The sequence below is a fragment of the Zootoca vivipara genome, chromosome 8, assembly GCF_963506605.1.
Source record: "Zootoca vivipara chromosome 8, rZooViv1.1, whole genome shotgun sequence".
In the NCBI taxonomy this organism is placed as follows: Eukaryota; Metazoa; Chordata; class Lepidosauria; order Squamata; family Lacertidae; genus Zootoca; species Zootoca vivipara.
Window position 1 is genome coordinate 13,513,302 of NC_083283.1, and position 13,621 is coordinate 13,526,922.

A 13,621-nucleotide genomic window follows, 5' to 3' on the forward strand; every position below is an offset into this window, starting at 1 on the left:
ATTTACAAGTCTACGATATGTCTCCGTCAGCCCGCCCCGTGACTCAGGCCTGTCTAGCTTGCGGCGTCCTCTGTGATCCGGAAACGGGACTCTCTCTAGGAGCGTGAGCTTCCGGCGAGCGAGCTCGCCTCTCTTCCTAAGGCGGCATGGCGCTACCTTTCGACTTCGAGGAGTCGGTCTTCGAGGGGCGCTGCCGGGAGGGGAAGGGACGCGGCTCCGCCTCTCCTTCCGTCGGCTACAGCCCCCGGTGCTGTGAGCCCGAGGTGAGGGGGAGAGAGAGCAAAGGCTGGGGGTGGGATGGAAGGACCCCCCCCCATAGAATCCTGGGAAGTGTAGTTTTTAACCCCCCTCCCCCCACAGAGATACAATTCCCAGGATTAATTGGGGGAAGCTATAAATGGGCTTTAAGCCTCGCAGCTCCCAGGGCAGGTTCTGTCCATGATTCTGCCTTCCCTGACCTGGTGCTTTCGACTGAAACTCCCAACAGACTGAAGCTGGTTGGAATTGCCATCCAAAACATCTGGCGATTGCCACCTTTGTTCTGGCAAAATGTGGGGCAAGACGGTTGGGGGTGATTCCCCCCCCCATTTGGCATTCATTAGTATTATTATTGCAATTATTTATTAATTATTATTATTATTGCAATTATTATTAATATGCCGCCCATCTGACTGGTTGCCCCAGCCACTCTGTGTGTCTCCCAACAAAATATTAAAAACATAGGGACTTTAAAGTGATCCATTACAGTACAACTTATTGCAGCCTAGCAGGATGGCCCCTCTGGAATTTGTCACATGCACACATGAATTTGTATACCTGCCTGTGGCTAGCCAGAGCTTAAGTACATGATCTTTCAAACACCCTTTCAAACCAACACATGTGGAGAGAATCCCTACCTTTTTTTGGGGGGGGGAGTGTAGGAAGAGAGAGAGAGAGAATGCGAGAGAAAAAGAAGACCTGAAATACAGGATGAAACTGTATCAATACAGGACATAGCATTTTACATCGAAATACAGGACAATCCTGTATTATACAGGACAGGTGGCAACCCTATCTGGAGAGGACCAGGTTGGGGATGGCTGATTTATGAGGTAGAGGGGAACTCAGTATCATAGAATTGTAAAGGGACCCCCAAGAGTCATCTAGTCCAACCCCCTGCAATGCAGGAATCATAGCCAAAGACTTTTTTAAAAAAGTTCAATGAAGGAGATCTACCACCTTTCATGGCAGTCAGTCAAACAGCTCTTACATTCAGAAAGTTCTTGCAAGCCGTTCGACTCTTCCTAATTGTTTAAAGAGCCTTGTATGCCTGTTGCAGGGTGTGTGTGTGAAATCAGAGTCTTGTAATTCTTTGCAGGAGGAATGGTGGAATCTGTGGCTCACCAGATTATTGCTGGCTGGAGCTGATGGGAATGAAGTCCAACATCTGGAGGGCCACAGTCTTCCAAGCCCCGCTTTGAAAGTAGGCAGTTTATTATTTTGGCATGAGTTTTCATAACTAAGAGCCTGCTTTGTCAGTCTGATGATGGGTGCATCCAGCATGCAAGAGTCAATTGATATTTATGGAATCGATTGGTAATCCAAGCAACACAACTGATTTTCTCCCCTTTTCCTCCCTGCAGTGGTTTTGTGAGGAAACAGACTGGGATGATGATGCCGAATGTGTCAACATTAAAAAATTCAGAGGAGATTTGGCATACAAGCAGCGAGAATTTAAGGTATTCAGGATACTATTATTTGAATGTGTGTCTTTCAGGCACATGATAAAATCTTGCACATGAGAACATGCTTAAATTGTTTATCCCCATGACATTTTTGAATTAATAAATAAAATAAATACTGACTCAAATCAGAGGGTTCCCCTCACTGTTTTTTCTTTGATTTTTTTTTTAAAAAATTGTACATTTAAATTTTGCATCTTGCCCACTTTCATTTTCATATTTTGGTGTTATTGCGATTGGTCCCAGGAATTTGGTAAAGGGCAAGTTGACAGGGAGATGGCAAAATGCCAGCTGGGTGCTAGCCTGGCATTACAGCAACATCTTATGCACATCAATGGGACTTGCACCTAGGTAAGAGTGTATAGGATTGGACACTTTAGTATTTAAACAAGGAACCTCAGAGGCCAAACACCACACTCCACACTTTTCTGTCTCACCTCAAGTCTTAATGGCCCTTAGGAAAGGTCTGCACCCCTGCAGGCGGAAACCGGAACCGGTTTCCGCCTGCAGGAATGGCGGACCTGTTTTCCATCCCTCTGACCTTCGTAAGGAATTTGGCGGTTGCTAGGGGAGTAAATGGCAACCCTCTACACTCTCCGGGGGTTACGGAGAGGGGCCGCTGGCCCGCGATGCCCCCAGACCCACTCCGACTGTTTATGGAGTGGGGGGAGCTTGGGCTGAAGCACTTACGAGGGCCAGGACTCCCGGACGCTAATCTGCATGGCGGGGATTTCCATGATTAAAGAAGATAATTAGGCTTAAATCTATGGACATACTTCAGAAGGAGGGGCAGAAGTGCTGTTTACTGCCGAGAAATCTATGCTGCTGAGGGTGAGGAGTTAAAGGCTGTATTTCATCTGGAAGAAGAATTGATGGGGACGGAGCGATAAGGGAAGCGAGTCTTTTTTATTTTTTTTCATATGAGTTACTTCGTACCTTCCCAGACGTGATGTCCTGGCTTGTTTGGAGTGAAAGAGAAGCAAAAGACTGTGTGAGTTGAACTTTATAAACTGTTGTTATTGAGCATATTTTTTGAAGATGAGGAGTTGTTGACGAGAAAAGCCCCCCTCTAGTTGGATGGGAGGAGTGCCTGGACGCGTTCGGAGGATTTATGAGTTGTGACGCACTTTGAGTTGGAGCAGCGACCTGAAGCTAAGTTCAGCTATAGGGCAAGGAGATCCATTAATTTACCAAGAGTCTATGCATGGTGTGAGGTCTGGTTCTTCTGCCTGGAAAAGCTGTAAATTTTATAAAGATTGTTAATCTATGAGAGAAAACGAAAGTGATTTGAGTTTTTTTAAGATGGCGCTGCTTCGTGTTGAGAGTCGACGCAATAGGGACGCTCCAGACCAAGAAGATTTATGGGGAGGCTGGACTGATTAACTCACACAGGAGAAAGAACATTTGTGAAACTTTGTTTGACATTTATCTCAGCAGCTGGGAAATAATCGGTTGAAAGAGGAAAACATCTATGTGACTGTAAGGGAAAGATCTGGATTATTATGAACTCGGAGAGACGATTTGAACTTTAGAAAAAAGACGGCAGTGGACGGTTGCGAGGAATCCCCAATTTCTTGAAGCATGGGAACCCAAAAAAATTTTCTAGATGATTTGGCATAACATTCGGTTTGATTGATATATATGTGTATAATTTGAAATAATGAATGTGATATAATTGGTTTTAATTGGAAAAATTAATAAATATATATTTTTTTTAAAAAAGGAAAGGTCTGCACCCACCTCTAGTGATCTTATCTGGCAGGAACGCTTCCTTGAACTGTGACAATGCCTCTTGTTTGTCGTGATGGAAGACAAGAAAGTAGTGTGTGTCTGGCCATACCCACCGCTGCCATGTGGCCCCCAGGTTACCTAGAATTGAATGTGGCTCTCAGGCTGAACGGAAAAGGTTCCCCGTCCCGCTTTTCTTACCCTAGAACTTGGGCCTTGATCTTGCTTTATGCCTAATGATTGCGCACAGATCTCAGGCCACTCAGTCTTCCTGAGTTGCACTAAGTTCAAGCTCGGTATTTGCAAAATCTCGTTTCAGAAGGCTCTGTGCGAATATTCCGGCTGCCTCGCGTTGCTGCCTCCCAGCAACGCTGCCATGCGGAGAGACGTGCAGGAGAGCCAGGCTCGTTGCTTTGCTCACCTGGGGAGACACAAGGAAGCCTTGGAGATCGCAGAAACGCTGGTTGGTAGTTTCCCCACTTCCTCCCTCTTTTTAATTTATTCCCTCTTTCCTCCGAGGAGCTCAAGGTGGTCTACCTTGTTATCCCTCTCCCTGCTTTCATCATCACAGTGACCCTGTGAGATAGGTTAGGCCAGGGTTCAGCAAACTTTTTCAGCAGGGGGCTGGTCCACTGTCCCTCAGACCTTGTGGGGGGCCGGACTGTATTTTGAAAAAAAAAAATATGAACGAATCCCTATTCCCCACAAATAACCCAGAAATGCATTTTAAATAAAAGGACACATTCTATTAATGTAAAAACACCAGGCAGGCCCCTCAAATAACCCAGAGATGCATTTTAAATTAAAGGACACATTCTACTCATGTAAAAACATGCTGATTCCCGGACCATCCACGGGCCAGGTTTAGAAGGCGATTGGGCCGCATCCGGCCCCCGGGCCTTAGTTTGGGGACCCCTGGGTTAGGCTGTGAGGGAGACTGAGGTGGTATACAGTATACACAATATATTTAAAGCTCATGACTTCCCAGTAATCTTTGGGGGGTAGTAATCTGCTTCAGATTTATGGCATATACTCATTAGGGGAGTGCCAGTTCAATGAAAACATCGGCCCAGTATGTGAAAAAGGCAAAATCCTTGTTGGGGGATCATTAGGAAAGGAACTGAAAATATGATTATATCAATATTGTAATGCCATTATACAAATCTGTGGTGTGACTGCATTTGGAATACTGTGTACAGTGCTGGTCACCTCACCTCAAAAAGGAGGAACTCCTCCATGAGGAAAAGTTGCCACTTTCCAGATTCTAATAAAAAAAGTCAATACTGCATCCTTTTAATTCTCGATTTTCTTTTCTTTCTTGCTAGAGACTAGGAGCAACAAACACTGACCACATAACAACAGTACTAGGGCTGCAGCTTGCCATTTACCAGACTCTGGAGCGTGTTGAGGAAATAATTGGGTGCTTACAGCGGCTGATTTTGTTACACCCCTTTCACCCGGGGAACTGGAAGCTGCTTGCTGAAGCTTATGCGAAACTTTTGCAGTTTCCAGCCCCGTTGTCTCTGTCGGAGGCGGATCTCTTGCAACCCGATGACCTGACTGCAGATAACTGTTTCAAAGCTTCGGCGGAGGAATCCAGATCCCAGTGCTGCAAAAAAGACAGCTCGAGGAAGGGTTCCTCTTTGCAGTTTTCTCCCTGGACAGACAACAGCTTTGGATCTTGTGAGGAATGCCAAACTGAAAAGGGGCATTTTGGTGCCTTGGGAAGGACAGGGGCATTGCATGCGGCGAAGACAGCTATGCCCGATTCCTTGGGACAAGAAGGGTCTAAAGATGTTTGGATATATTCATGTGCTTCCTTCATCAGAGCAAGGTAATGTGCAACACTGTCTATAAAATTACCACTGTCTGTGTACAAAATATTCCATGCAGTTCTCCTCTTGACATATATTTATTAGGAATATTTATATCCCACCTTCCCAACAGAACATTGCTCAGGGTGGCTCACAATAAAAGGAAAACACATCAGACTAGAAACTGAAACCTATTAAAATACACACTGGAAATCACACACCATAGAAACAAACTACACTTGAAGGTTTCTAAAGGTCACCTACTTAAAAAAGAATGTTGGTGTTGAGTGAAGCCATCTCTTGACTTCTTCTGCGACAGACACAAGGTTTACGTGATTAGTAAAAAAAATATATAGCAAAGCCCCAACTGGCTCAAAATCATGTAGTATTACGGTAGCAAGAGCAGCTTATGATACAGTGGTACCTCGACTTACGAATAACCCTACTTACGAAAAATTCTACTTACGAACGATACTAATTGGGGTGCGCTTACGAATTTCTCCGCTCCCAGCGGCCTCGCACCGCCTCTGGAGCTCGGCCCATGGCCGGATCGGGCCCGCCTCCGCTCCCAGCGGCCTCGCGCCGCCTCTGGAGCTCAGCCCATGGCCGGATCGGGCCCCGCCGCCACCAATAGCGGCCTCGCGCCGCCTCTGGCGATCGGCCCACGGCCAGATCAGGCCCCGCCTCTGCTCACAGCGGCCTCGTGCCGCCTCTGGAGCTCAGCCCACGGCCGAATCGGGCCCCGCCTCTTTTCACAGTGGCATCGCGCCGCCTCTGGAGTTCGGCCCATGGCCGGATCGGGCCCCGCCTCCACTCACAGCGGCCTCGCACCGCCTCTGGAGCTCGGCCCATGGCCGGATCGGGCCCTGCCGCCACCAATAGCGGCCTCGCGCCACCTCTGGCAATCGGCCCACGGCCGGATCGGGCCCCGCCTCTGCTCACAGCAGCCTCGCGCTGCCTCTGGAGCTCGGCCCATGGCCAGATCGGGCCCCGCCGCCACTCCTGCCGCCTCTAACGCTCGGCCCACAGCCGAATCGGGCCCCGCCGCCGCTACTAGCCGGCCTACAGCTGCATCAGGCCCCCACCGCCACCACTAACCAGTCTCCCGCAGCCTCGCCGCCGCCGCCCGCGCTCTCTGCACTGCAAGGTAATGTTGCTGTGCAGGTTCCATGCCTTAAAAGTCTTCAAAGTCTCTTTTAAAGTGTATTTTCCCTAGGCTCCGGAACGAATTAATCCATTCCCAATGCATTCCTATGGGAAACATCGTTTCTACTTACGAATGTTTCTACTTACGAATGTGCATTCGGAACGGATTAAATTCGTAAGTAGAGGTTTCACTGTACTGGGATACATATCACCCTGGCTGATAAATTTTGGTCCAGGTTTCTACATTGTTCACAGGAGAAATCATCTGTATTGCTATCTTAGGGGTGAAAGAGACATGAGCCAGGAAATCTATGATTAGATCTCTACCCCCAACTCCCACTTTCCCCCCAATTTAAACTGCTCTGTTTTGGTTGGTGAAGTGACAGGAAATAGCCCCTTGCTCTGAAGTTAGTATTTTCCTTGCTGGGAGGAAGCATACAGATACTGTACTTGTACAGGCAGCAATTTAGACTAGGAGAATGGCATAGAAGGCAAGTGTTTAATAACAAACAAACTCCAACCCTCCCCTGAGTCTCCCATGCCTGTTGTAAAGTCACCCAAGAAATGTCAGAATCTGGTCATAGTTGTTCCATGTCTAGCTAATGACAGAACTCATGTTGTTAGTTGTACTGCTTTCTCTGGAGGGGTGTGTGTTTTCACACTGCAGCAGTGTTGCAGATAAGTTACTGGTCCTCAACACTTTTTACTAGCCCACCATCTGTTCTCACATATCTGTGCTCATTTATAGCTTGTAAACTGCTTCAAACCACAGTTTCAGATACTGGATTGGTGGCCTCTCTTGAACCAAGGTTTCTTTTTTAAAATAATGATAATTTTATTAGTTTTCAATTACAATCCAATAATAGCCTCATTGTAACAATACCAGTCTGTATAGTTAAAGCTATGGTTTTCCCAGTAGTGATGTATGGAAGTGAGAGCTGGACCATAAAGAAGGCTGATCGCCGAAGAATTGGTGCTTTTGAAATTTGGTGCTGGAGGAGACTCTTGAGAGTCCCATGGACTGCAAGAAGATCAAACCTATCCATTCTGAAGGAAATCAGCCCTGAGTGCTCACTGGAAGGACAGATCGTGAAGCTGAGGCTCCAATACTTTGGCCACCTCATGAGAAGAGAAGACTCCCTGGAAAAGACCCTGATGTTGGGAAAGATTGAGGGCACTAGGAGAAGGGGACGACAGAGGATGAGATGGCTGGACAGTGTTCTTGAAGCTACGAACATGAGTCTGACCAAACTGTGGGAGGCAGTGGAAGACAGGAGTGCCTGGCGTGCTCTGGTCCATGGGGTCACGAAGAGTCGGACACGACTAAACAACAACAACAATACCAGTTTATAATACCAGTTATTAATACCAATCGTTCAATCACCAATAGAAGCTTCGTTACTCAAACCGCTTGGCAAAAAAAGGAAAATGGCCTACATATAGAGATTTATTGGAAGATCAAGAAGGAAAATGGAAATTAAAAGATTATGAAGAAATTAAAGACCACTTTCAGAGTTGGTTGCATTACAGACAACTAAATGAGGTGTTTAAGGACGATTTAAAAAAGGGTTTAGTTATACAATTTCTAGATTTCAAAAGGAGGTGATAGGAGATGTGAAAATAACTGAAGAAAGCATATAGCATTCTTCTAAAATGGGAAACGAGGGATGAAGAGGTCAAATTGGTTATGATCAAGTGGGCAAAAGATATAGGACATAATATACAATTTGAGGACTGGGAAAAATTGTGGAGAATAGATTTAAAATTTGAAGGAAAATTGCATGAAAATGATTATAGATGGTATATTACACAGTAAAAATGGTAAAAATGTACAAAACCGGGTTGAACATATGCTGGAAATGTAAAGAAAAAGAAGGCACTTTATATCGCATGTGGTGGGAATGTAGAGAAGTCAAAACATTCTGGGAGATGATATATAATGAATTGAAAAAAATGTTTAAAAGGGCATTTGTAAAAAATAACAAAAACAGAAGTCTTTCTGTTAGGGATTCTAGGACAAGACCTGCCAAGGAAAACTAAGAGTCAGCAGCAGCAAGTCTTGTTAGCACAAAGATGAAAGAATGAGGAAGTCCCAACGAAAGAACAATGGCAAGAAAAACTGAGAGCTATGCGGAACTGGCAAAGTTAACATACAAATTACGAGAGAAGGACAACCATGACTTTAAGGAAGAATGGGAGCTTTTCACAAACTATTTCAAAAGACAACAAAAGGACTTGGACTCCTTGGCAGGTTTTGAATAAACATTCACAATTTATTAGTAGAACATAGGATAGATAGGGCAATGATATGTACAATTTTATAACATGCAGAGAATAACATGTGTAAACAAATCAGAGGGGGGAGCTGAGGGAAGTCTCTGGAGGGTGGGAGAGGGAGGGGAGGACATAAAAAGGGGGAATGTAATTGGTTATATTGATTGGTAATGTGTTTTGTTAAATTTGTTCAATAAAAATATTTTTTTAAAAAAATACCAATAGTTCAAATACCGAATTCTATAATTTAGATAAAGTGCCCCCCGTGTGCTAGATTTGATGATTTGATTATTTTCTTCATTTCTGCGTTCCAAAAATCTTATAAATTTCCATTACATTCCACTCATAATAATCCCTTATACAACAACTGCAATACTAATAACTTCTATTTGTGTTGACACATTCAATGATTTATAAAACTACAAGTGAGGAACTCAAACTATATCCTTGTTCTTCCTGTGTGTGGCAATTATTCTGTCCGTGGTGATTCTTCCTGTCCTTTTAAGATGTTATGTCTTTCTTTCCTCCGGTTGTTGCTGTTATCCGTCATGCCTTGGGTGGAGCTGATATCCCACTGTTGTTCCAGAAATTTCTCCATTGCTCCATCCCGTGCTTCATTGTTTTGCAGCTTTAACAACAGCTGCAAAAGTCACACTGCCCCAATAAATAACCTGTTTCCTCCAAGGTTTCTTTTATGGTTTTGATACTGTGTTAAACCGTGTTTGGGTGTTACATTTGAACCTTTTCTTTTAACACTCTTTTCAACTTGGACATTTGTAAAGAAATAGCTCAACTGCAAAACACTCGCACTTCCCATATTGGGAACTCATCCTGTGAAATCTTCTTTAAATTCAACAACGTTGTCGTGTGTTCATTTTGGCTGTCAAAACTCTTACGACTCCGCTGTGTACACTCAGCTTTAGTTTTCCTTTCCCTCCAGGCTCTTGTTGCAGCTCATGCAGTTGAATCAGTCTTCCTTTGCGTTAGAGCATAACTTAAAGGCTCAGCAGGAAATTGAAGACCAAGTGGCATCCTTCGGCGTGAAAGGCAACGCCTTGCTTCTGGTGACTCAGGTGAGTGGAAGTTCCGTGCCAGGTTAGGAAACCTGTGGCTCTCCAGCTATGGCTAGACTGCAGCTTCTATATCCCCTGATTGTTGGTCATGGTAGCCGGAACGGATAGGAGTTCAAGATCGAACAAGATCTGGAGGGTCACAGGTTCTCCACCCCTGCCAGAAAATGTCAGAAGCCACCCTGAATGTATAGAACAAGGCTGGGGAACCCTTTTCAGCCTGAGGGCCAGCCACATTTCCTTCTGAATACCAGTTGCTGGAAACCACAGGAGGGGAGGGCGCTCTTGTGTTCAGGTCCTACTTGCAGGTTTCCGACGGACACCTACAGGTGAAACTCGGAAAATTAGAACATCGTCGAAAAGTGCATTTATTTCAGCAATGCAACTTATTATTTTTTTCTTTTTCTTTTAATTTTTACAAATGCTTTCTTTCGGAAGTTCCACAGTAATAAAACAAATAGTTGCAATAATGCAAAAATAAACATCGCTATTACATTTCATTAATTACATAAATGTACATAAATTGCATTTATAATTGACCCGCCTAATGACAAATAATTACAATTACAACAAATAAAGGCTTGACATATCTTGCTTTGCATGTCATGCATCTATCTCATATATTGGTTTCACCTTTTAAGTTGGCGTTACTGAAATAAATGCACTTTTCGACGATGTTCTAATTTTCTGAGTTTCACCTGTAGTTGTCCACTGTCAGGACAGGATGCTGGTCTAGATCAGGCATCCCCAAACTGCAGCCCTCCAGATGTTTTGGCCTACAACTCCCATGATCCCTAGCTAACAGGACCAGTGGTCAGGGATAATGGGAACTGTAGTCCAAAACATCTGGAGGGCCGAAGTTTGGGGATGCCTGGTCTAGATGGACCATTGGCCTGATCTAGCAGATTCTTCTTACATGCTAATGTACCTCCCCTCTTTTTTTTCTTTACCCCCTTCCCTGCAGGTCATGGGAGAGGACCTTGTCCCAGAAAAGCTCAAGGAGGATGCTCAGGGAGAGGTGAAATGCTTAGGTGCTTCAAGCCTGGCATCCATGATGACTGTGACTGCTGTGGAATTTGAAAGGAAGTGGTTTCAGAAGCTCAGAGGCCACTTGTTGCACTTGGACTGTCACACATAACACAGTGTTTTGTTTTTCCTGGTTATCAACATGATTTGTATGTAAGTGCCTAGAGGAGAATTCCACTCCCGAAGCTGATTCCATCTATCTGAGCCTGGGATGGTGGCCCTCTTCAATGTTACATGAGAGTGGCTTGGCCGGCATGGGGAAGGTTATGAACTTGTTTTGGGCAAGGTGATTGATGAATGGCAATCCATTTCCCATGCTGCCGGTTCATGCCCCATTCACTTTTGTGTCTTCCGGTGCGTGGATCTGCTCCGTGAAACGGTAACAGAGCAGCAGGGGCCTTAAACTCTCCTCCCAACCACATTGCCCATTTGCAAAAGGGATGTCCATGGGAGAAAGTAACCCTGGGGGATCTTGAACAGGGCATAGCTGCCAAGTTATCGCTTTTTTAAAGGGATTTTCCCTTATGCTGAATAGGCTTCCTCGCGAGAAAAGGGAAAACTTGGCAGCTATGGAACAGGGGTCTGTCTTCCATTTGTCTATTGCATGTGCTGCGATCCTCTTCTTAGAGGTTGGTTCTCTGTAAGTATAACTTGTTGTGAGCAGCTTCATGTCATTCCCCAGATCAGAGCAGGGGGGAAAGCAACATCTACCGTATTGGCCTGAATATAAGCCTAACTTTCCTCCCAAATTATGATCATGAAAAATTAAAGTGTGGCTTATATTCGCAACCAAGAGCGTAGCAAAGTGGCGTCCTCCCCATGTGTAGTCAGTCCCCTGTCCTCTCCCCCAAGGCCGGGAAGGCAAAGAGCGAGGAAGGGGAAAGGCTGCTGGCAATGCAGCTCTGCTCCCCCCCACCCCTGTATGCAGCCAGGAGCAGCGAGGAAGGGAGTGGCTTATATTCTGTTATTCCCCCCCCACACCTCCAATTTTAAAGGTGCGGCTTATATTCATGCCAATACGGTATTATGCTTCCCATCTCAGAATAGTCTGCATTCCAGATAGTTAATAGTTCAGCCCCTGGTATTTTCCAGCTAAATGTTCAGGTAACAAGTGACAGGGAGATCTTGTTACCTTCACATTCTACATAGCAGCTTTTCATATATAAGGCATCAGGCAAAAACTTTAACCAGGCCTTTGGCTGATTGACATCTAATGCCCTTTTAAATGCGTTGTGGAAAGGGGGATTATTGGGTTGTTTTTGTTTTTACTATGTATTTTGTGTTTTTATGTTGTGATTTTATGTTGTAACCACCCTGAGATCTACAGGTGTAGATCTTCAGGTGTAGCTGAAGTGTAAAAACGGGTGTGGTTGAGGGCCACAGCTTTAAAAGCTGCCTTCCAAATTCTAGTTACAGGTAGGTAGCCGTGTTGGTCTGACGTAGTCGCAACAAAATAAAAAAAATTCCTTCCAGTTGCACCTTAGAGACTAACTAAGTTTGTCATTGGTATGAGCTTTTGTGCACACAAACTTAGTTGGTCTCTAAGGTGCTACTGGAAGGAATTTTTTAATTTTGCCTTCCAAAATGTTTTCCTATCAGCTAGTGGACACTGTTTTTAATGATTTTATATTATCCTATATAATAAAGTGCAAGTGTCTCTGCGTCCAGATTCCCTGTGTCCCTGGGTTTCCGCTACTGCGCATGTGCCCCACGGACACAGGGATTGGATGCAGAGACTGCACGCGCACACGTGTGTGCTCTCCCCACCCACCACCCACCTACTGTTTCCCTGCGGCCGCCAACCCCCGCTCCTGGCCGGACTGAGCGTTGGCGGCGGCGGGGGGGGAGCACGTGTGTGTGTGCGTCCAGCAAGGACAGGTCCTGGGGTTCGGAGAAGCTCCCGGGACCTCTCCTTCCTGTCGGCAGCTGGGGGAGAGGAAGGAAGGAGGAGAAAGAGCTGCTTTCTCCGCCTTCGTTCCTGTCCCCCTGCCACCGACAGGAAGGAGAGGTCCTGGGAGCACCAGATCGAGGAGCCGGTCTGCAGAGTCAGCGCCCAGCAACGCCGTGCTGGATTGAGGAGGCGATGCTCCGTGCGGCGATGCTGGGCACTGACTCTGCAGACCGGTGCTCCGTGCAGCGCTCCTGGGTGCCGACCCGGCAGGCCGCTTCCTTTATCCGGCGGCCTGCCGGGTCGGCGCTGATCAGCCCTGCGCGGAGCACTGGATCGAGGAGCCGGTCTGCAGAGTCAGCGCCCAGCAACGCCGCACGGAGCATCGCCTCCTCAATCCAGCACGGCGTTGCTGGGCGCTGACTCTGCAGACCGGCTCCCCGATCCGGTACTCCACGCAGCGCTCACATATGTTCTAGCGCCCGTTTATTTAACGGGCTGAACGACACTAGTTATTACATAAATGCAGAGGGAAGTGCGGGGCAGCTGGGGCTTGTCAACCTGGAAAAGGAGCCCATTTAGGAGAAAGAAAACTGATCCTAAACTTCTGCTGCCTTTGCGGGGATATCTTTGGGAGAAGAAACAGCTAAGGATTAAACCCTACACAAATCCGGAGTGGAGTCTCTTAGTTAAAGACTGTTGGATGGCACCGTGTATGCCATCCAACTCCTGCAGCCAAGCTGGTGCCAGACATCTTGCTTTCCTTTCCTTTGGGCCACATCTTGTCGTCTGGGCAGCCCAGGATCTCCATACACACACATGCCCAGGCTTGCGCCCCGGGGAGGTCACTTCAGTGCTGCTAACGCAGCGGTTTGACTTCACCCCTGGAGATGCACTCCATTGTCTCTCGAGACAGACAGATGCCGACAACATATATAGGGTGGAATTCAATGC

General features: G+C 46.2%; 1 protein-coding gene across 2 annotated transcripts; it reads left to right on the plus strand.

Moving 5' to 3' along the window:
* Positions 1 to 90: 90 nt before the first annotated feature.
* C8H8orf76 (chromosome 8 C8orf76 homolog) lies at positions 91 to 12,832 on the plus strand. 2 transcript variants are annotated; one of them, XM_035125462.2, is made up of 6 exons: positions 91 to 263; positions 1,623 to 1,718; positions 3,769 to 3,912; positions 4,775 to 5,283; positions 9,624 to 9,756; positions 10,718 to 12,831. In XM_035125462.2, exons 1-6 carry the CDS (start codon positions 147 to 149, stop codon positions 10,889 to 10,891), a joined length of 1,173 nt encoding a protein of 390 aa, XP_034981353.2. In that variant the 5' UTR covers positions 91 to 146; the 3' UTR covers positions 10,892 to 12,831. The 2 variants fall into 2 exon arrangements, with proteins under 2 accessions (XP_034981353.2, XP_060133631.1); XM_060277648.1 differs by lacking the exon at positions 91 to 263 and having other exon boundaries at positions 1,623 to 2,185; positions 3,450 to 3,912; positions 10,718 to 12,832.
* The last annotated feature ends 789 nt before the right edge of the window (positions 12,833 to 13,621 follow it).